This window comes from Haemorhous mexicanus, chromosome 30, assembly GCF_027477595.1.
Source record: "Haemorhous mexicanus isolate bHaeMex1 chromosome 30, bHaeMex1.pri, whole genome shotgun sequence".
Classification (NCBI taxonomy): domain Eukaryota; kingdom Metazoa; phylum Chordata; class Aves; order Passeriformes; family Fringillidae; genus Haemorhous; species Haemorhous mexicanus.
Genome location: NC_082370.1, coordinates 5,091,643 through 5,113,597, shown reverse-complemented (window position 1 = coordinate 5,113,597; position 21,955 = coordinate 5,091,643). Strand labels below are relative to the sequence as shown.

General features: G+C 61.5%; 3 protein-coding genes across 12 annotated transcripts in view; all 3 read right to left on the bottom strand.

Annotated features, from left to right (window-relative positions):
* Nucleotides 1-2,695: 2,695 nt before the first annotated feature.
* Nucleotides 2,696-4,823, bottom strand: PPIA (peptidylprolyl isomerase A). Its single transcript, XM_059870529.1, has 5 exons — nt 4,670-4,823; nt 3,660-3,690; nt 3,471-3,559; nt 3,104-3,276; nt 2,696-2,997 (listed from the first exon to the last, which is right to left on the bottom strand). Exons 1-5 carry the CDS (start codon nt 4,736-4,738, stop codon nt 2,862-2,864), a joined length of 498 nt encoding a protein of 165 aa, XP_059726512.1. The 5' UTR covers nt 4,739-4,823; the 3' UTR covers nt 2,696-2,861.
* A 621-nt stretch (nt 4,824-5,444) lies between these two features.
* ZMIZ2 (zinc finger MIZ-type containing 2) lies at nt 5,445-13,253 on the bottom strand. Of its 6 annotated transcripts, XM_059870455.1 has the most exons (19): nt 12,051-12,145; nt 11,211-11,332; nt 10,851-10,965; nt 10,560-10,762; nt 10,282-10,474; nt 9,947-10,201; nt 9,697-9,870; nt 9,542-9,607; nt 9,296-9,467; nt 8,557-8,701; nt 7,874-8,084; nt 7,693-7,798; nt 7,382-7,539; nt 7,229-7,296; nt 6,975-7,043; nt 6,615-6,859; nt 6,358-6,533; nt 6,026-6,238; nt 5,445-5,912 (listed from the first exon to the last, which is right to left on the bottom strand). In XM_059870455.1, exons 2-19 carry the CDS (start codon nt 11,258-11,260, stop codon nt 5,805-5,807), a joined length of 2,727 nt encoding a protein of 908 aa, XP_059726438.1. In that variant the 5' UTR covers nt 11,261-11,332; nt 12,051-12,145; the 3' UTR covers nt 5,445-5,804. The 6 variants fall into 6 exon arrangements, with proteins under 6 accessions (XP_059726438.1, XP_059726433.1, XP_059726435.1 ...); XM_059870450.1 differs by lacking the exons at nt 11,211-11,332; nt 12,051-12,145 and adding an exon at nt 13,078-13,253; XM_059870452.1 differs by lacking the exons at nt 11,211-11,332; nt 12,051-12,145 and adding an exon at nt 13,078-13,253 and having other exon boundaries at nt 6,358-6,500.
* Nucleotides 13,177-21,955, bottom strand: part of OGDH (oxoglutarate dehydrogenase) — a 25,879-nt gene continuing 17,100 nt past the window's right edge. For all 5 annotated transcript variants that reach the window (XM_059870446.1, XM_059870448.1, XM_059870445.1 and 2 more), the window contains 16 exons: nt 21,640-21,730; nt 20,589-20,768; nt 19,418-19,546; nt 18,686-18,865; nt 18,374-18,526; nt 17,603-17,705; nt 17,259-17,387; nt 16,225-16,375; nt 16,007-16,134; nt 15,741-15,919; nt 15,532-15,603; nt 14,942-15,064; nt 14,306-14,378; nt 13,733-13,896; nt 13,476-13,630; nt 13,177-13,392 (listed from right to left, as the gene is read on the bottom strand). In XM_059870446.1, the coding sequence (XP_059726429.1) occupies nt 13,272-13,392; nt 13,476-13,630; nt 13,733-13,896; nt 14,306-14,378; nt 14,942-15,064; nt 15,532-15,603; nt 15,741-15,919; nt 16,007-16,134; nt 16,225-16,375; nt 17,259-17,387; nt 17,603-17,705; nt 18,374-18,526; nt 18,686-18,865; nt 19,418-19,546; nt 20,589-20,768; nt 21,640-21,730 (2,131 nt within the window). In that variant the 3' untranslated portion in view covers nt 13,177-13,271. The remainder of the gene's footprint in view (nt 13,393-13,475; nt 13,631-13,732; nt 13,897-14,305; nt 14,379-14,941; nt 15,065-15,531; nt 15,604-15,740; nt 15,920-16,006; nt 16,135-16,224; nt 16,376-17,258; nt 17,388-17,602; nt 17,706-18,373; nt 18,527-18,685; nt 18,866-19,417; nt 19,547-20,588; nt 20,769-21,639; nt 21,731-21,955) is intronic.

Sequence of the window (21,955 nt, the reverse complement as noted above, 5' to 3'; positions counted from 1 at the left end):
CTCCCTTGGCCCTCCTGCACTGCCAGCAGACACAGGGGGACGCGGGGAATGTTGGGGGACACAGGGGGACATGGGGTATGTGGTGACATGGCAGGACATGCGGGGCCATGGCGATGTGTGGGGTTCATGGAAGGCACAGGAGTGGGAATTGTATGGATGGGCATAGGGGACATAGAGGGGGGCTGTGGGGGGACATCAGGACATGGGAAGACGTGGGGACATGCTGTTCTGGGGCCACATCACCCTAGGGACATGCCAGGAGCATGGGAAGACCCTGGTTGTCACCCTGGGGAGACTGTGGGGACACCCCAGGGACAGGGGCACACTGGATGAGGACACCTTGGAGACACCCCGGGTAGGGGGACAAGGAGGTGACATCTTGGGGATATCCTGAGCATGGAGACTTGGAGGGCACCTCCCTGCAGACATCCACTGTGGGGAAAGGGGACACAGTGATAGCCTGGGGGCATGGAAACAGCCCTCTAGGGACCCCCTAATGGGACAGGGAGACAGTGCCACCACAGGGGAAGTGGCACAGGGGACATCCAGGCTGGGAGGCCGCTGGGGGATGGGTGGACACAAGGACATTAGGAGACACACAAGGACACTGAGGGAGGACAAGGCCATGTGCTGGGGGGAAGGCAAGGACATGGTGGGGCTGGAACAGTGTGGAGGGGAGGCCTTTGTGGGGGAGTGGTCCCAGGGGCTTCTAGGGAGTCTTTAGGGGGGTCCCAGGGTGGATTTGTGTGGTCCTGGGGGCTTCTCAGCAGATGTTTGCACATCTCAGGGTGGATTTGGGGGATCCAGAGGGTGGTGAGGGACCCCAAGGGGATCCTGGGGTGGATTTGGGGGCATCAAATGGGGGTTGGAGGGTTCCCAGTCACTCTGGGGTGTACTAGGGTGGATTTAGGGGGTCTGGAGGGGGCTGGAGGGTTCCAGAGAGTGTTTGCAGGGATTTTGAAGGTGGAATTTAGTGTTCCAGGGTAGACTGGGGGGAGGGCAGTCTGGAGGGGTTTGGGGGGTCACGGTAGGTGTTTGGGGGATTCCTGGGAGGGAGAGGTTTCCAGGTTACATTTGGGGGCTGCCAGAGGGGTCACAGGGAGTAGACGGTTTCTGAGCGGGGGTGGGTCGTGTGGTGAATTTGAGGGGTCAGGATGTCCTTGAGTGGATTTGGAGTGTCCCAGGGGATGTTTGTGAGGATCCTGGAGTTGATTTGGGGGATGCAGGGTGGATTTTGAGGGTCTAGGGGGCTGCAGGCTGCAGGTGTTGGGGGGGGTGATGGGGATTTGGGGTTTCCAGAGTTGATTTGGGGGAACCCTGGGTAGATTTGGGGGACCAGGGAGGGTGACAGGGCCTGGAGGGGAGGTCCTGATGGATGTTGAGGGTCCCAAGATGGATTTGAGGGACTCCTGAGGGGCTGTTGGAGGGTACCAAGGCAGCCCTGGAGGATTGTGGAGATACAAGGTCATCCTGGGGAACATTGGGAGTCCTGGGGTGGATTTGGAAGGGTCCCAGGGGCTGTTTGGGAAGTTTCCCAGAATGGATTTCTTGGAAGACCTGTGGAGTCCCAGGGGAGTTTGGGAGTCCAGGGGGATATTGAGGAGTTCCAGGGTGGGGGGAGTGGGAAAGAAAGGCAGGTGTCACAACCCAGCAGTCAGGGGTGGTAAATTCTTTGTAAATTGTCATCGGGCTGAACAAAGACCCCGGACACTTGTCAAGGGGTCAGCCTCGTGAGGCACAGTCACCCAGAGCCAGACAAAGCTCGATGCACACGATCCACATGGAGGAACATTACACAGGGCATACTGTTGTCATTTCCCAGTTCACTGGCAGTGATGGTCTGCAGTGACAGAGGGGCATTGATGGTGAAGTGCCTCACCTGTTTCAGGAGCACAAAGACAATCGCTCTTCCTCCCTTGTATTGGCTGCAGACAAACTGTCCTGGGAGTTCCAGCAATTTGCCCATTCAGCATCCCAGAGGAATGTCCTGCCCCCACCCATACAGACCAGCTTTCAGCAGGCATCCTTTCTGCCTCAAGGCAGGATGGAGAAGGAACCATCCGGACACCAGCAGCCCTCCCTTGCCCCTGAACAGCTGAGCTGCTTGCCCCAGCACCTCTAAGAGCTGGGCCACAAACCAACAGTCCTCACCTGTGCCTGGAAAACCAGTCCATCTCCTTAGAGAACCAGGGAACTGGCCCCTCCCAGCCTAGGTAGGCACATAACACACCTGCCTCCACCTGAGCCCCACAGCTGCCCAACTCAACCAGATGCGCACTGCAGGACCAGCCCAGAGCCCTTCAGCCCTCAGAGAAACAGAACCCACTCTTGGATAGCTTCAGGGGGCAATTAGTGGTTTCAGAATAAAGGCAGAATGATAAACACACACCAGGAGCACAGTCATCTGGGGTTTGCTGCTGGTTGCTGGGGTGTCACTGCCCCTCCTATACTTACAGGTGCACGGCAGTGGCCAAAGGAACAAAACCCTTCCCCAGCTAAAACACTATGGACCCCCATGGATCAGTTCAGTGCCTCGACCAGCTTACACTACACCTGGGATCCTACTGGGGTGCCTGGTGTAACCACCGCACTGGCAGGGGTCCCTCCTGCCCCTCAACACCTTTAATTTCCTCTTCCACCAGTGCCAAAGCCTGCACTCCCCCAGCTGGGGACAGAAGGGAACTGCTATGGTGTGTGTAGTTTAACTCGTTTTATTTAGACTCGAAGGTAACTGCGGCCCAGTGGGACCGTGACCCAGTAGAAACGCAGCAGTACATCAGGACTGGGGTGGGAGCGGGTGAGCTGCAGGGGGGCGTGGTGCCCAGGCTGCCCGAGGAATCGTCAGTCGGTGAGAGAAGGGTTTACGAGAGCTGCCCGCAGTCAGTGATGGTGATCTTCTTGCTTGTTTTGCCATCTTTGGAGCCACAGCGCTCCATGGCCTCCACCACATTCATCCCCTCCTTGACGCGGCCGAAGACGACGTGCTTGCCATCCAGCCTGCCGGAGAAGCACCAGTCACAGCCGGCCCCTGATATCCCCCAACAGAGGACATCTTCCAGATGCAGACCCCCCCAAGCTCCTCCTCCCACAGTCCATGACTCACCACTCGGTCTTGGCAGTGCAGATGAAGAACTGGGAACCGTTCGTGTTGGGGCCGGCATTGGCCATCGACAGGATACCAGGACCTGTGTGCTTCAGGATGAAGTTCTCATCTGGGAACTTCTCCCCATAGATGGATTTGCCTCCAGTGCCATTGTGGCGTGTGAAGTCACCACCCTGTGAAAAGGCACAATTTCAGGATATGGAAAATTTCATGCAGAAGAACACTCTGGAATGGAACTGGGTGCAGGCAAAAGGCAGAACCAACCTACCACCCTGAATCTGCCAGCATCCAACTCCAAAACCTACCTGAGTGCCAGATTGCCTCACCCACCCACCCACCTACCCGCTGGAGCAGGAGCACCACGCACCTGGCACATGAACCCAGGAATGATTCTGTGGAAGCAGGACCCCTTGTAGCCGAATCCCTTCTCACCAGTGCTCAGAGCACGAAAGTTTTCTGCAAATAAAATAAAACCCCACCATGAACAGATTTGTTGAGTTCTGGACAGTAGTAGGGCTTGGTGCAGTTGCAGTGGAGCCAAAGTTGCTTTACCAACCTGCTGTCTTCGGCACCTTGTCTGCAAAGAGCTGTGAAGACAGGAAAGGCATTCGTCAAATCCGGGCTGATGACTGGCCACTGCCCCCCACTTCCCGAGGCCAGTCCGGACCGCGGGAATCCCCCCAGACACTGCTCGGAGTTCAGGGACCCCCACCGGACAGGGGCTTCCCAGCCGTGCCAGCAGCTCTCGATTCCTCCCCGCCTCACATCCTAATCTGCAAGCTCTGAACTAACAGCTGCAGCATCGCTCATCTCACCAGCGGCGCAGAGAAGCGTTCGTTCCGCTGGCCTGGATTAAATTAAACATGAATGTGCTCGAAGCCTTCCTGGGCGGGGCGCGCGCGCCGCCTCCCAGCGCTTCGGGAGGATTTTGGGCTGGATGCGCCGCCCGTGCGGGAGCCCGGCGCCGAATCCGCAGCAGCCGCGGCGCCCAGAGCAGGCCCAGCCGTGCCAGGGATGCTCTGCGCCCCGAGCGGGGTGATAAATGCTTTCCCTTCCAGCGACAATCCCGCGGTGATCGGGTTGCCGGTACTGCCCGCCAGCATCCTTAAACTCGAGCAGCACCGGCCGGGAGCTCGACACGGCTTATCCCGATGCTCAGGGGGCCTTGCGATAAAATGGCGGCGGAGCCGCCACGGCCGCGACCCGCAGTGGGGGGGGAACTGCCGCGCCCCCCCCCCCCGGCCCCGGGGCGGAGCGGAGGCGCGGCGGGAACACAGCGGTAGCGAGGCCAGCGGCAACGGGGAACGAGCGGCACCGGACCAGGTGCGCACGGATTCCCTCGGGCGACGGCACGCCCAGGGCTGGCACCGCGCTGCCGCTCCTCGAGCCGCCCGAGCGCGACGCTCGGGGCCCTTTGTTCGCCCCGCCGGGCCGGGGGCCCCGCAGCCACCAACGCGCCCCCGCCGCGCACGCGCGACGCCTGCCGGCCCCCCACCGGCGCCGCGCGCCCGGCAAGGAAATGGCAGCGGCACCCCCCAACCCTCCCCGGCCGCCTCCCGCGCCCACCTCGAAGGTGACGCGACCCAGGGGCTCGCCATTAGCGGCGATGTCGAAGAAGACGATGGGGTTGGCCATGGCGACACGCGAGCAGGGCAGTAGACACTCGTCCGTACAGCGGGCGCGGCGCAGCAGAAAGAGCGCAGCACCCCGCCGCCCCTTATATAGGGTTGAGGAGGGCCCGCCTCCCTCGCAGCGCCGACCAACGGCCGCTGGCGGAGTGGCGGAGTGTCAGGGCAGGCAGCCAATCGGCAGTGCCGCGTTTGAAAGAGGGGGGAAGGGGGGAAAAAAGCGCGGGCGGGGCGGAGGCCGCGGTCCGGCGCTGGGCAGGGCGCGGCGCGCATGCGCCATGCGGAGAGCGAGGAGCGGCGGGATGGGGCGGGAGCGGCGCAGGGGCGGCGGGCGCGGCGCTGGGCCGCCGTGTGGGGCGGCTTGGGGGGCAGCACAAGGGCCTCTGGGGCTTGGAGCTGCCGGAGCTGCGGCCCAGCCTTGGCAGCCCACCGCCCGACGTGGGGAGACACCCGATTCCCCTCCTCCGCCGTCGGACTGCAGCACCGCCCAGCCGGCCCCGGTTAATGATTGACGCCACAGGTCCGGTTCACCGTCCGGCCGGGCCGCTGCTCGGGGACAGGGCAGGATTCCCTCGCTGCTCGGGACACACCCTCCCCCCTCTGCCCACAGAGAGGCCTGGATCCTCCCGCCACCCGAGGACCTCCCCTGCTCGCTCAGAGGGGTGGCGGGGCTAGCCCCATAGCGGGGTGACAAAAGAGGGGGGACACACGTGGCCCTGCAGAAGGATCCTTTAATAGCCATCGGGGACATACAGGGCAGCTCGGCGCGGGGCAGTGGGAGCTGAGCTCCGCACCGCACGCCAGACCCGTGCGGTAAAAGGGGCAGCAGCATTTGCACATTGATAGAAGGGCAGGGGCAGCCCCTCAGTGACGCACTTGCCTTTAAATATGGGGAGTCTCGGGGGAGCAGTAGTGTTTCTACACTATGTACAGCCTTGTGCTTCTGGGGGGGCTCAGCCCCTCTGTCCCATCGCAGCCCTTTGAGAAAGCCCCTGCTTGTGGGGCTTCCAGCTCTGCAGCGGGCAGGGGCACACAGTGCTGCCCCCCAGCCCCGGGAGGGGGGCGAGGATGGCTCAGTTATTCTCGAAGAGAGAGAGGAGGTCATCGTTGCTGCTGCTGGGGAGGTCGGGGGGCCCCAGGTAGGAGAGCAGCTCGTCAGGATTCGTCAGCTCGGGCAGGAGCTGGGGGCGGCAGTGTGTGATGATCGGCTCCCCGCAGCTTCTGCCCACCCCCCTGCAGCAGCTGGGGTCCCGAGCCAGCACCAGGACCCTTGTCCACCCCCCCGAGTACTCACGTCGAGGGCAGCCTCGGAGCCATCGCCCGCCGCGGCCATGCTGGGTGCGGGGGGGAAGACGAGGTCGGCGGGATGGGCCGGGGCTCCCAGGGGTGGCCGTGCCACTGTGCCCCGGGAATGCAGCGTGGAGCTCGGCTGGCCGCCCGAGGGAGCGCTGTGCAGTCCCGTCTGCACGGCGGGGTGGGACGGCTCCATTCGTCCCGGTGGGGGAAGCTGGAGAGTGGGGGGAAAGAGCATAGCCATGAGACCCCCCCTCCCCTGGGAACCCCCAGCCCCCCCACAGTAGGACATGAGGGCTTGGGGGGAGTCCCTCCACCTATAGCCCAGCTGACCTGTGCAGGCAGAGGGGGCACAGGAGGCTTCTCAGGGGCCAGAAGGCTGCCTGGGATGTTGGGCTGGTAGGAGATGGAGGAGGGGCCCGGTGTGAAGTCACTCAGCGTTGAGGGGCCAGGGACACCAGGGGCAGCAAAAGGCTCTGGGAAGCCCCCAGGACCCAGAAAGCTGGAACCTGTGAGAGGAAATGGGGCAATTGGGGGACACACACACAGGGATGGGGTTCAGTCCTGTCCCCCATGGGTCCCCCCCGTACCCGGGGTGCCGTAGTCAGTGGCAGCCCCTGCTGGAGGTTGTGACAGTGCTGAGAAGGGCACAGAGCCAGGCCCCAGGGCCGCAATCATCTCCATGATGTTGGGCAGCACCATGTGTGCAGGACTGAGTGTCCGACACCGCTTCAGCGCTGGCCCCTCCGGCTCCTCCTTGATGTGGATGTCAGGTTTGATAGGGACAGGTTTCCAGCTGCAGGTCGGGTCAATGGTGATCTCCTCATGCTCTGAACTGGGGGCAGCAGGAGCACAGGGGAGGTGAGGCTGGGGGCACTGGCTGCACAGCCTCCCAGGGGTGGCACAGGACCAGGCACGGATGGACAGACAGCCAAAGGGAAGGCACTTACTTCTGGATGTAGATCAGGATGCCCAGCATGTACTGGTCAACCTCCAGCCCCTCCAGCAGGGCTGTCTTACTGCAGGCAGAGCGAGAAGAGAGTGAGCTAAGAGAGTGAACCCCCACCAGACAGGAACCTCCCCCTCAGGCAAGAATTACTCCTCTCCCAGGGCAGGAAATACATCCCCCACAGGTAGTGAAACACACACCCATGCCCTGCAGGCAGGGACAACAGGGCATGGCCCCATTGCAGACCCCACTCACTTGCAGACAGGACACCGCCATGTCCCCCTCTCGCAGTTGAGCTGCAGGTATGACTCCAGGTCAAAGCACTGTGGGGAGAGCAGCAGCTGAGATGGAGGAGGCAGGATATTGGGTGGGGGATACCCCCAGCACCCTGTCATCACCATGCCCTACCTGTATGTGCCGGCAGTCATGACCCCTGGCTGGAAGCTGGATCCTCCGGAAGGTGATAGGGCACTTGAGGGACACCTTGATGGCCGTCTGCTCCACGCCGTCCTCACCATTGGGCCCTGGTGTCCCCGGGATGGTCCCACTGCTGAAGTTGCGCTTGACTGGGAAGGTGGGGCGAGGGGCACCAAGGGTCAGAACCAGGACCCTGGGATGGGGGTGGCACCGTGGTGGCACCTGGGCAATACTGCACCATCACCCCCAACCTACTGTGGCCTCCCTGCCACAGTGCATCCTGCTGAGCCCCAGGTGCTCACTTTTTGTGATGCAGTGCTCAGCGGGGAGCAGGCGCTTCTTGATGAGCCCCTGCAGCACCGAGCGCACCGAGGGCCGGTGCACCAGCTGCAGGACGAACAGGTGGGACTGTGGAGAGATGGGAGGCTGAGCTGTGGCCCCAGCCACCACCCTCCCTCTCCTGGTACCCTCCTGGTGACTCACACAGCAGCAGGCGGTGACAGTGATCTGGATAGTGTTTCTGCCGGGCTGGCAGACGTGCTTCAGGTAGAGTGGCTTGTGGGAGGTCTTGTTGTCACCACGCTCAATGGTGAGCGGCGTGGCGTTGACGCTCACCTGTACGGAGGCCGGCCAGTTGGTGTTCATCTGCCGGTCCTCGTGGTGGTAGCACTTGAACTGCAGCTCCAGGTCAGGCCTGGTGACAGGCACGGTGTGGGCAGGGGTTGTGTCCACACGTGTCACCACACCATGCTGCTCCAAGCCATGCAGAACCGTGCAATGCTAAGCCATTCCATGTTACACTGAGTCATATGGCACTGTGACCAACCCCTACCACAGCACAGCACTATGCCAGGCCACACCACATCCCACCATGCTGTGCCATGCCAAGCCATGTCCCAAAGCACCACGCTGCGCCACAACGTGCTGAACACCATGACACCACGCTGAACCACGGCAAGTACAGCTGTGCCAAGCCACACTTCACACCGTGATGCAGGACAGCGCCATGCCCAGCCATACCAGACCACACACCCCCGTGCCACACAGCACCACAGAGTGCCCAGCTGTGCTGCCCAGCACAACCCCACTCCACAGCACACGATGCCATAGAGCACCCCCCGAGCAGCACTGTGTGACACTACAGAAGGTACCCCCAGCATTCCCACCTCATCATGAGCGTCTTGTAGACAGAGTCACGGAGCTGGAAGACGTGGTTGCTGACAGCCAGGTTGTGCTGCAGGCGGAAGGGCTCCAACACCACGCCGTCCCGCACCGGGAAGGTCAGTCGCAACTCCTCGCCGGGGGCCGGCCCTTCGGGACGCCGGCATCAGGGAAAGGACACCTTACCCAGGGTGCCAGCCACACCCTGGCCACGCCCCAGCCGCGTCCCGCCCACCGCACAAAGACCCACCTCGCAGGGAGCCCAACCTCCACAACGCGACCTCCCCACCCCGGAAACCGCGCCCCGGGCAATGCAGGAAGCCCCTCCCACCCAAAGTGGCCCCAGCCCTGGGGACCACCCCCCTCCCACTCCTCTGGAGGAAGCCCATCCCACCGCAGATTCCTCCCGCTCGCTCCAGGAAACCACACCCTATCCAAGCCCCTCCCGATCCGGATGGTCCCACCATAAAAGCAGAAGCCCCCCACCAAACTAGCACTCCTATAAAGCCCTGCCCCCTGAGGCCACACCCTTTTATCGAGCCCTTCCCACTAGTCACAGGCAGCAGCCCCCAGCCTCTATCAGCCCCCAAACCCTGGCAGTGGTCACGCCCTCTTCTCTGAATTCCCTCCCACTCTCCATTTAAAGGAGCAAAGGCCAGGGAGCTGTCAGAAGCGAGATCTGCACCGTACACATGGGGGTGATCTCTGTGAAGTGCCTCCCTCACCCGCACCAGGGACACCCACCTGAAGGGGACGGGTGCACGGGGGCAACGCTGGGCTTCATGTCTGCCAGGAAGGGCGACTTGACATCCTGCCCAGGGGACGCATAGGTGGGGATGCCACTGCCTGGTGTCATGGGCGGCGTGGGGTTCCCGGCCAGCGGCGAGCTGGGGTACCCCGGCAGTGACCGGCCCGGCTGTAGAGGCAGCACGTGCCCTCAGCGTCCAGCCAGGCCAGCAGAGCCCCCGCCCCGCCCGCTGCCAGACTCACCCCATTGATGGCTGCTTGGCTGTAGGTGCTGAAGCTGGCACTCTGCCCATTGAACTGCTCGGCTGGCTATGGGAGGAGGAGGGTCTCCAGGGGCTGGCACCGGGGGATGGTGGACACCCAGACCTCCACCCCTTGCCCATGTTCCCCTGTGGTACCTTGTAATAGGGTCCAGCACTGCCTGAAGCGGAGAGGTACTGGCCCACGCTCTGCTGCAGCCTGTGGCCAGGGTATGAGGGGGACGGAGCGGAGGACTGGGGGGCGCTGGGGGCATACTGGGCACCAGCTGCAGCGTACTGCCCACCCTGGAGGTACTGCTGTGTTGGGTACCCCTGTGGGGCCAGGGAGTCAGCACCAGTGGGAAAGGGGCTCACCACATGCCATAGCCCTCACCAACGCAGCACTCACCTCATTGGAGTATGCCCGCTTGAGGCCCTGGCGGGGCAGCTGCTGGCTCTGGGGAGGTCCAGGGTAGGTGTGCTGAGGCACTCGCTGCCCACCATAGAGGGAGCCAGTCCCGGGGGCCCGCACTGGGCTCATGCTCACAGGGGAGACACCAGAGGGGGCCACAACACCTGCCATGCCAGCTGGGCTCATGCTGTTGGGGCCACGGGATCCAGCATGGGGCAGGAACTGGTTGCTGAAAGACTGCCCTGTGCCCATCTGCAGCAACGAAGAGAGAAGGGTCACAGCAGGCCAGGGGGGCTGTCAGCTCCCCAGTTCTGCCACAGCCAGGCTCTTACCGCACTGTACTGGCTCAGCTCCTGGCTCTGCTTCTCCTGCAGTGCAGCCACCGTTGCCGTGGCTGTGGCCGTGGCTGTGGCAGCAGCAGCAGCCACAGCAGCAGCTGCTGCTGCCTGGGTGAAATCAGCAGTGGCCCGGCTGGCATGTGAGGGGAGCCCCATCCCTCCAGGGCCACTCGGGCCACCATTGTAGCTGGAGAACAGAGAAGCAGGAAGGGGAATGCAGTGGCCCTGCAGCAGGGTACATGCCAGGCCACAAAGCACAGGGCTGGCCTTACCTGGCAGCGAAGCCTGGCCCACTGGGGTAGGTGTTGCGCCCATAGACACTTGGCTGCACATAACCCTTCCCTGATGGCCCCTCAGCGAAGGGCTGCTGTGGCAGGAATGGCGGTGAGCTCATGCCCGAGCTGGTGCCTGCCATGCCAGGCAGCAGTGGGGTGCTGGAGCTGCTTCCCCCAGGGCCCATGGGGCTGCCAAAAACCTGGAGGGCGCAGTGGGAGGCAGTGGGTCAGGCAGGGGCAGTGGCATCCAGGTGCAGGGGACACCTGGGGTGAGGGTGCTGCTGGTACCTGGCTCTGGGAGGGGTTGCTGACACCCCAGACAGTGGTTACCACGGAGAGGGATCCCGGCGGCTGATTGGTGCTTGGTTGCCAAGGAACAGCCTCGTATGCAAATGAACCATCACTAGAAAGAAAAACAAATTAATGAAGATGAAGGACAGAGGGATGGAGGGACACAGGGATGGAGGGATTGAAGAAATGGAGAGATGAAGAATGGAAGAGATGGAGGGACAGACAAGGGGATGGATGGATGGATGGATGGATGGATGGATGGATGGATGGATGGATGGATGGATGGATGGATGGAAGGAAGGATGGATGAAGCGATAGACGCATGGGTGGATGGAGGGACGCTGCCCCGGCGCCCACCCGTGGGGCGCAGGCGGCAGCGAGGGTTTCATGGGGTTCATGGAGCTCATCAGCGGGTGTGGGCTGGGTCTTCCGAGGCCGCGGCGGGCACTGCGGGACGGCGGCACCGTCTGTCACTGGGGCTGCGGGAAGCAGTGGAGCGGCGGGTGAGGGGCGGCCGCCCCCGGAGAGGCCGGGGCGGGGGGGGACAGCCCGTAGGCTTCGCGACCCCCCAGCCTCCGCGGCCGGGGCTGGCGTCCGGCCCGCGGCTGGCACGGGGCGCCGGCCGGCACGCGCCGCCTCCGCTCCGGGCCACCCCCCCCCGCTCCGCGCCGGCCACCGCGGCGTCAGAGCTCCCCGGGGCGGCGGGCGCCGGGGGCTTCCCCCGCACCTGCGGGGGGGGGGGGGGGGGGGGGGGAACCACGGGGACTTCCCGGAGAAGGGACACGGCCCCCGGCCCGGCATTGCGCCCCGCTGCCCGGGGTATTTCCAGCCGGGCCCGGCAGCAGGGGGCCGCGGGGTCACCGGCGCTTTCGGTTCCTCCCGGCGCCGCGGGAGGGCGGCGGAGACGGGGTCGCCGCAAGAAAAGACACGGAGAGGGGAACACTCGCGGCGGGCCTGCCCCGGCTCCCGGGAGCCGCCACCACGGAACCACCGGCCCCCGGCGCCCCTCGCCGGCGGTGACAGCCCCCTCCGCTCCTTCCCCGAAGGCACCGCAGGGACAGGCCCCGGGTCCGGGCCCCCCCCATTGCCATGGCAACCACCCCCTCCACCCCCGGCACGGCGGGGGGGGCCCGCGGGGGCACCGCCAGCCCCGCTCGCCTTCCGCCCCGTCCCCCCGCCCGGCGCTCCCGCTCTCACCGCGGCGGCGGCCCAAGATGGCCCTGGCGGCGCGGGGCGCGCGCGGCTGCGCGGAGGCTGCGCGGGATCTTCAGCCGCGCGCGGCCGTAGCTCCGCGGGGGGCGGGGCCGAGGGGCGGGGCCGGAACGCCGCCGCGCACAATGGGCCGCGCGCTCATCAGTATGCAGGCCCCGCCCCCGCCCGGCCAGGCGCGGGTAGCCGAGCGCCGAAGAGGGGTCCGGGCTGTGGGGGGGAGCGGGGCGAGGGCAGCGGCGGAGGGCGCAGCTCCCTGGGCGCGGCCCCGGGGGCAGCGCGCGTGACGAGCGCGACCGCAGCGGCGGCACCGCCAGACGCGCGGGCATGTGGCACCCGGTACCGGTGTGCGCGCGGGGACGGTGCGCAATGACACCGTGTGGGACCCGGTGTGTGACAGCGCAGCCACGGGTATGCGGCGGGGTGTGGCACATATACCCCCGGCCTCCCCCCTGCAGCTGAAAGACCTGCGTTGCACCGAAAAGCAGCGGTGGGTTCCTGGGGACACCGACAGCAAGTCCCAGCTGGGGCTGCCCCTGTCCCCCCCTATGGGACTCCTGTGGGAGGACGGGGTGGGCGCAGGAGATGCCAACAACGAGCCCCCTTCGGGAGATCACCTCCCTCGACCCCCACTCAGGATCTCCAATGAGAGAACATGCCACCCAGCACCAGCCCTGTCTGTCCCTGTGGGGGCTCAGAGCTGCGGGATGGTGCAGATGCAGAGGGGAAAAACATGCTCCCCGAGGACAGGTAGAGCTGAGACATGGGCACAGCACTCTTACACCTGCCAGGGCCCTCAGGACGTGCAGATGCCCTACGTCCTTCCTCCAAGAGACAGGGGCTGCACACGGGCAAGTCCAAGACTGAGAGGAACTGCGAAGAACGTGACTCACTGCACTGGACATGCCCATAGAAGAGCTATGGGGACCAGCCCCTCCTGGGGGGTATGGGACACCCCCAGAGAAAAGGCCCAGGGAGCAGACATTCCAGGGGTCTGGGGGGCCATGGGTCTTACCCACCATGGCAGCAGGCACTCCCCAGACCCTCATGCTCCCAGGCTGGCTGCACCAGAGCGACCCTGGCATGAGGCAGACAAGGACTCCAGGCACCAGTGTGGGGTTGACAAGATCTGTAGTTGAGGGGGGGAGGCGAGCGAAGGACAGAGAGACGGACAGACAGACGGAGGAGCATGCTGCGCCACGCCGGCGCTCAGGCCAGGTCCTTGAAGGCATCGAGGTTAAAGGCCGTGTCCAGCAGCCGCTGAAGCTCTGTCAGGTGGGTTTTCTTGTTGCCAGTGGCAGGGGCAGCTGCTGGCTCCCGCCCTGCATACCTGCCAGGGAGAAGGTGGGCCATGAGAAGAGTCTGTACCAACCAGTTCCCTCCCAGCCTCTCAGCCACCCCCTGCACCCTTACCAGACAGGCTTTGCACGGTTGATGGTGGTGCGAAGCCGCGGTTTGACATAGTCATAGTAACCCTGGTTCTTGTGCTCCTCCTGGCACCACACCAGCTCGGCAGCTGGGTACTTCTGGGCTTCCCGCTGGAGGAGGTCAAAGGGGAACGGGGAGAGCTGCAGGGGACAGAGAGTGGTGTCACAGGAGACGTGGGGCAGCATTTCAGGGGCTGCAGAACCCCCAGCCCGCAGGCAAGGCGCTGGCAGGACCCTGCTCACCTGCTCCACCCTGGTGATGGCCACATCGGCCTCCATCTGCCGGGCCTTGCGCTCGCGGGTCAGGTCATAGTAGACCTTGCCAGTGCAGAACAGCACCCGCTTCACCTGCTCGGGGTTCTGGGCTGCAGGGCCACTGTCAGGGATGACACGGAGGAAGTGGGTGCCTGCCAAGGAAGAAAACAGCACCCTGAGCCACAGCAGTTCACAGCACTGTGCCAGCAGCCACATCCCATGCCAGCCCCTTCTGGGACCCTGAGAGGTAGAGTCAGTTCACCCAGGTACAGGCACAACTCCCACCACAAACCATCACGTGACACTTGGGGCTGCCAAATCCCAGCGGCAAGTGGCTGCTGATGGAGGAAGCACCATGGAGCCAAGTCTCCCAAGGGTGCCAGGCTCAGCCCTAATGAGGTTCTGGTGTGCCAAGGAGAAGGCCCTGGCCTCACTCGGCCAGCCTCCAGCATGGGGAGGCTGCTGCCAAGGCTTGGGCTGCGGCCCAAGGCCACAGGCTCCTGCCCTTCACGCTGCAGAGCGGCGCCGGGGGGAACACAGGCAGCTCCGTGCTACTTGTACCTGGCAGCATGTCATCAAAGCTGGAGCGGGCTTCAGGGTGGCGCAGCAGCGACTTTGGAGTGAAGATTATCAGCTGGAGTGGGGGAGAAGAGGCAGAGCAAGACAGTCAGCCCTGCCAGAAACACCTCCCCTGCAAGCCAGTGCTGGAGCAGCCACCTGCCTGCCCATCCTGCCTGAGCAAGGGAGCAGCTGCCAGAGGTTTGCTTCTCACTCAGCTGCAGTGCTCTGCCAGATTGGGCACCCACTCCCGACAGCACCAACCATCCCAGTCGGGATGTCCCCTGGGGAAGAGGTGGAAAGGCTACCAGGGACCTGGCCTGTCCCATGGCTGGAGCTGACTGGAACTGGCTGAAGTAGGTTATGTAGCACTGTCTGTTGGCTCCAACAGCCCGGACCTCCCCGTGGAATTTGGGAAGGGGTCACAGCCCTTGCAGCCCACACGAGACAGCAGCTGCACATCAAGTGCCAAGCCAGTCCTGAGCACCATGAGGTTCTTGGCCAGGCAGCAGCCAGCTGTCCATGTCCGAGGTGCAGGAAGAAGCTGCCCCCAGCCCAATCCCAGTCCAGGGAAACACCCAGCAGGAACGCAGTGCCCTGCCTGGGCACCAAGCTGGGCACGGAGCTGCTGGCACTGACCGGTTTGCGGAAGGGCAGGAGGATCTGGCGCCGCAGGACGTGGAAGAAGTTGGCTGGAGTGGAGCAGTTCACGACGATCCAGTTGCACTCATAGAGCTGACGCACATCAAAGTCATCCAGCTTCTGCCTTGGCCAGCATGGGTGAGGGGGTTTCAGGAAACACAAGGTACCTCTTGGCCTTGTGGCTCCAGCAGCAGGCAGAGAAGTAGTCCCCAGCCCTCCTTCCCTCCCTTCCCTCATTCTCCAGAGCACAGAGACCCACAGAGATCTGGGAGAGGCTCCAGGGCTGTGCCCTCCTTAGTCTGGCCATGGGGGTGGCCAGCAACCCACTCTCATGCCACTTTCAGGGCTACCCCTCCCTTGGACTATGCCATGGCCCCAGGTTCCGTGGAGGTGCAGCCTGGGCACCAGGTTCAGGCCCTTTCCCCAAACCCTCCAGCCAGCACAAGACCAAGGCATCATTCCATGCCTCCTGCCATCGGCTCCCACTGTGCTAAGCCCACACAGGTGTTGCTGCCTTCCACTGAGCCCAATCCAGGGCACAGGAGGGCCAGGCTGAGCACCACACCACCATGGGGGCCACCACTCACAGGGAAGACATCGGGATCATCGTTGCACATCTGCAGGAATCGCTCTGGGCGGGCAGAGGAGTGCTCAGGACCCTAAGGGGACCAGGAAGGGGGATGGTCATTGCAGGCCAAGGCAAGCATGAGAACCCAAAGTCAGGCACGGCCACATCATGAGCAGTGCCACTGCTGTGCAGAGTTCCACCTCCAGGGTGAGCCAGGGGAGTCCTTACCATGCCCTCCATGCCGTGGGGAAGCAGCAGGACAATGCCGTTCTGCCTGACCCACTTGGCCTGCCCAGGACAGATGAACTGGTCGATGATGCATTGAGCAGTGTTGTGGAAATCCCCAAACTGGGCTTCCCAAAGCACCAGGGCATTGGGACTGGCCATAGCAAAGCCCAGCTCAAATCCTGAGGAATGGAAGAGCAGTGAGAGGGTTGAGTTACCCTTCCAGTGCAGCCTCACCCTGGGCAGTGAGCACAGACCTACTCACTCACCCAAGACACCGTACTCTGACAGGGAGCTGTTGCAGACAGTGTACGGAGCCTGGTTGGGCCAGAGGTGGTTCATGGGGATACATGTCCTCTTGTCCACATTCTGATCATGCAAGACATGATGGCGATGGCTGGAAAAGGGAGAAGAATAACTTGTCAGCCTTTGGATCCCTTCCAGAAGGGCTGAATTACCTTTAAAGCCTCCAAAAGCAGGGCTTTACCTAAATGTCCCCCTCTCAACGTCCTGGCCGCTCAGGCGGATATGGATGCCCTCTTTGAGCAGGGAGCCAAATGCCATGTACTCTGCCAGGGCCCAGTCGACCGTCCGGTTCTTCACCATCTCCCCACGGGTTTTCAGGATACGGCTCAGACCTGCCAGGACAGAGCCAGTTCACAGCCAGCATGGGACAGAGCTTCAGTGACCCCAGCTCTGCTCCACAACCAGCCCCCGGACTGACAGACTGCAATTGTCATGGGCAGAGGAATGGATTCACCTCTTCAGGGGGGATGAATCATGGATGAGGAAATCAGGACTACAGGGAAGGATCAGCTCCAAAGAAGAGCTTTTCCTTGGTTCACTTCTCTTACTCAAAGCTCCCTCATGAACTAGTTCTCGTAAGAGTCTGGGTGAGAAGGAACTTTAAAGATCATCCAGCCCGACCCCTGCCATAGGAATTTCTTGCACTACAAGGGACACCTTCCAGTAGACCAAGTTGCTCCGAGCCCTGTCCAGCCAGGCCTTGAACACTTTCAGGGAAGCCACAACTTCTCTGGAAAACCTGTGCCAGGGCCTCACCACACTCACAGGGAAGAATTCCTTCCCAATATCCTATCTAACATTGCCCTCTGGCAGTGGGAAACCACTCCCCCTTGTCTTCACTCCATACCCTGGTGCAAAGTGCCTCTCCATCTCTCTGAAAGCTCCTTTAGGCACTGGAAGGGTCTCTAAGGTCTCCCTGGAGCCTTCTTTCCTCCAGGCTAGACACACTCAGGTCTCTCAGAGTTCCTGCACTGGGGCTCCAGTACTGTTATCATTTTCAAGGCCTCCTCTGGACCTGCTCTAACAGGGCCAGGTTTTGTTCCAGGCAGGGTCTCAAGACTGCAGCACCCATGGGGAGGATCCCCACCCTTGACCTGCTGCCCACCCATATTGAAGCAGACCAGTATGTCCCTTCCTTCCAGGCCACATCCCAGCCCTATCTCACATCTCTCTGGAACAAATGCCCAGTCTGGCACAGCTTTCACAAGCTCCTACCTCCATGGATAGTGAAATCCTCCACTGGCACTGAGCTGGCCACTTGGCCAATGTGTGTCAGGTCCTCTTCATTGAGACCAGTGGAAGGGCAGGTCATGCTCCGGGGCTGCCCATCCAAAGTGAAGAAACCTGTCAGAAAGGGGAAACAACATGTTGCAGGAGGTGTGCCAGATCTGTGGGAAGACCTCAAGGTCATGGACACCCTCAAGCAAAGGTAGGGACACCAGGAACGGGAAGAGCACCACGAACCTCCCCTGTGGGGTGGCTTACTAGAAAATTTCTGCCATGGATCTGGAGAGGTCAGGTGCCTTGCTATGGCCTCCAAATTGCTGCTAGTGACTTACCTGGCCAAGGTGAGTCCAGCCAGTGCTTGATGTGCAAGATCTTCTCATCCTTGGATCTAGCATGGGCCTCCTCACAAATCTTATCGTACTTGGCAATTTCCTCCTGAAAGGCAGAACCAAGAGGCAGAAAAACATTAACAGGGGATCTCCAAATGAGGGTGTTGAGCCTCAGGACCTTGGTAAGCTTGCAAGGGTGCTGAAGGGCAGAGGCTGTCCCCACCACAAGAAGCCCCAAAGATGTGCAGTCCAGCCTCAGAGAGCACAGCCACAGCTGGGACCCCTGTACCCCAAGGTAGCTCTGCTATGCTCAGAGCTGTCCAACTCCACTGGTGCTGAAAGGTGGTGCCAAGGCAAGCAGTGCTGGTGGAACCTCTGCACCGTGAGCTGCCCAAGCAGCAGAACCAGGACAGGATCTGCCCCAGATACCCGTGGCCACAGGAGTTCTGAGCACTGGGACCTGCCTGTGCTGCAGTGGCTCAGAGCTGCATCGCCTGTTCCACACTGATCACAGGGTGATCCTTGAACTAGATGTTCCTGCACTTTTCAGAGCTGGCACAGTTCAAGGACAAGCCTTGGCTCTGAACTCCATTGCTGCCAGGTCTGCAGTGCACACCCAACCCCAGCACAGCTCTGCCACCTTTAGGTTACAAGCACAAGAACATGGTTCTTGTAGGCCCACATGGGCCTTCACACCCAGGTCTGAACCACATAAGTAGTTTTCCCTGAAGATGCCATCAGCAGTTTTCCCCTTTCAGGCCCCGCAGATGGTACCTCATACTCCGGCTGGTTTACCACCCCCTGGGAAATCAGCAGCTCTGCGTATTTCTGCAACACTGGCTTCTGTTTCCGGATCTGTTTGTACATCAGGGGTTGCGTGAACATGGGTTCATCCATCTCATTGTGCCCGTTGCGCCTGTAACAAACCTGCCAGGAAAGGAAAGATGCCTGCCTGTGACCTACCACTCCAAAAGCACTTGGGAGCTACCTGGGTCACGTGAGGGAGGGTCCCAAACAGCCCAGGAGGGACCCAAGCACACCCCTGGCAGAGTCCCAGCTTCAGGCTACTTGTGCCACATTCCTTACCAAATCCACCACCACGTCCTTGTGGAAGGTGCTTCGCCATTCTGCTGCTACATTGCACACGTAGACCACGGCCTCGGGGTCGTCCGCGTTGACGTGGAAGATGGGCGCGTTGACCACGCGCGCAACGTCGGTGGGGTACGGCGAGGAGCGGGCCATCCGCGGGTCTGTTGTGAAGCCGATCTGCAGCAAGTCAGGGCAGACAGGATAAGCACAGTGTTACCAACTGCATTTGGGATACAGCTTTGCTATGCAGCTCCTTCTTTGGACACTGATATCACAGCTGGCTCAGCGTGAGGCAGCTGCACTTTGCTGTCCCAGGAAACTGTCCACACAGCTCCAAGGGCAGCTCAGCTGCTGCAGCTGGGCTACAGATGCACAACCTGCCTGTCTCCTGTGTCTGGACACAGTGGCACATCCTGATACCTGCTGCAGCTGTGGACACAGGCTGGTCCCAGTGAAACACCCCTGCTTTCCGTGGCAGTAGACAGGATCGGCCCAGTCAGACCTCACACACCGAGCATCAGGTTGTATCACCTCTGCACCAGACTGGGCTCAAAAGCTGCTGCTGTTGAGCAGCTGGGTGAGAAGTACCCCCTGCTGACCCCAGGTTAGGGCTCCTGCCACGAACACTGGCAGGAAAACAGCTGCTGCTGGTTCCAGCTACTCCCTGCTCGAGAGCCTGCAGTGACAGCTCTGCCAGGGACCCAGAGGCACAGGGTGTTTGCTCCTCACCTGGTTGTTGACCACAACATGGACAGTGCCGTGGGTGGTGTAGGAGGGAAGGTCGCTCAGGTGAAATGTCTCGTACACGATGCCCTGCCCTGCGAATGCAGCATCTCCATGCAGGAGGATGGACATCACCTGGGAGAGGGGAAGCCGTGGAGGTCATCAGGGACAGAGAACAGGGCACCACCAGGAAAGGGCCCAGCTTTCCTCCCCATGAGCTTTCACCTTTATGTCCCAGAAAGGACACAGACCAGCTCATCAACACATCCAATGCTTTCCCAGGGGATGGGAGGGGAGTCAGCCATGGCTGACACATCACTGGGCAGAGACTGCAGCCACCAGCCCCCCCCTGCAGCGAGGGCAGCACACTTGAGGCACTCTGAGCAGACAGCAAAACAACACCTGGTATGCCCCAGCTGGGCAGCAAGTCCCATTCCCAAATACATACATCCCAAAGCAAAGCCTTTTTCTCACTGGGGGAAGAAGAGAAGCCCTGCTCTCTCACACTTTCAACCCAGAAGCCCCAGGGGCAGCAGCAGGCCCAGGAGCCTCAGAGCCACTGATGTTATTTTGTCACCATCCCAGGGGCTGGCTAAGGACATCGCCTGCCAGGCGAGGACAGGATCAGTCTATTTATATCCAGCCCTTGGGGTGTAGGAGGGAGGGAAGCACTTTGGATCTCACTCTTTCACTTCTTAGGATTGGAGACAGGTCTGCAATGAATCACACAGCAAACAGCTCCCCACAGCCCCTTCCCAACGGGGTGTGGAGAACTGCCTTCTGTTGCCAGTTCCAGCTTTCCCAGTCCCAGAAATGGTTATCTCTAGTCACACTGAGATCCTGCTGCCAAGCTCTCCAAGGTGTGGTGCTTGGATTGCCTTGGGGTTCCCCTCATGTCCCTGTCTTCCACTCAGGGGTTGTGCATTTGCTGTGCCCACAGCCCAGCTCAGTTCAGAGATGAAGAAAGCAGCAATGGGAGCCTAGGGAGGACAAGCCCCTCCCAAAGTTATCTCCAAAAACAAAAGGGAAGGATGGGGGAGCAAAGTCAGGGTGACATCAGGGGAAGTGGCACGTCAAACAGAAAGCAGACCAGTTACTTCACTTTCCCACCAGCCTGTCACCACCAAAATCCACCCAGCCTAGGCCACGTCACTACACACGTCTAAGCAGCACTCACCTTCTTCCCCTCCGTGTCCCCACAGTAAAACTGCTCTGCCTTAGTCTTGCCTTGAACTACAGGATCAGCTGCTTCCAAATGAGAAGGATTTGCCACCAAGGAAAGGGTGATGTTCCTGTCAGTGACGCGGTTAATCCGCCGGTGGTACATTCCCAGGTGGTACTTCACGTCGCCGGAGCCCTGGTGGAGGGGACAGGAGAGTCACCCCAGGAGCATGAGCAGCTTTGGGGGCCTGGAAGGAGACAGAGGAGTGCGGACCCCAAGGCTGGAAGAGGGGGGCATTTTTCGTAGGTACTGCCCCAACACAGCAGGCACTCACTGTAGGAGCTGAACTGGCATCCAGGAAAGCCTGTTCCAGGTGCCAAACCACCACCAACTTCAGACATGCACCCAGCCTATCTAAATACAGCTGAAGGTGTGGGGGATGAAGCAAGTGTGGTGGGTTGGGCAAAGACCCTGAATAACAGGTAACGCTTGCCTGAGCTCTACCCACACTGCAGCAGCATGGCCATCCACGGCACCACTCCCAATATGCAGCCAGGTAGCACATCAGGGCACCTCGAGGCCCCAGGCTGCTGCTTTCTGACCTTGAAATCCTACTGAAGGTCATGGCAGGATCAAACCAGCCTAGCCCAGCTTCCCAAAAGCCAAATCATCCCAGCTTATGATGCTGAAGCTTTGGAACATGAGTTTATTGCAGTGACAGAGCTGCTTTTGGAGCTGCTTTAGAACTGCAGATGGGGACCAGGGGCACAAATAAAACTTCTGCTCCTGGCCACCTCTCAGCAACCACCCCAAGGCTGCTTCATGCCCTGGAGAGCTGCCAACAGCCAAGCCTGTGCTGGAGACAATGGCACATATCACCCCCAGGACAGGCAAGGACAGATCACCACTGGCACTTCTACAAAGGCTCCCATCACCCAGGTGTGCTTGCAATGTGGAAATCCGTGCAACACCGGTACCACTGAGTGACACTAGAAGAAGTCACAGCCCCTGGGGACTGCTCAGAGTCAGGCAGCAGCAGCCTGCCGCAGGCAGGAGAGAAGCTCACCTCATCAGCAGCCTCCAGCTTGGAGTCAAACTGGCAGAAGATCTGCTCCAGCTCTTTCCTGATCACGTTGGCAAGCACATTCAGGCGTCCCCTGCAAAAGCAAGGCCACTGCTGACAGCCATTGAGTGCCGATGGTGATCTATAACCCCTCCTGCCACAGGCCACACCTCCTGTGATGGCTGTGGGGTCACCCAGATATGGGAACTCCCCAGGAGGAGTCTGAAGGTCCCTCAGCATAGGGATGGTTTGGCCAACACCACATCCTACATACTTGCTGAGATGCCCCAGAGTGGGTAGGTGCTGGGATTCCAGCATG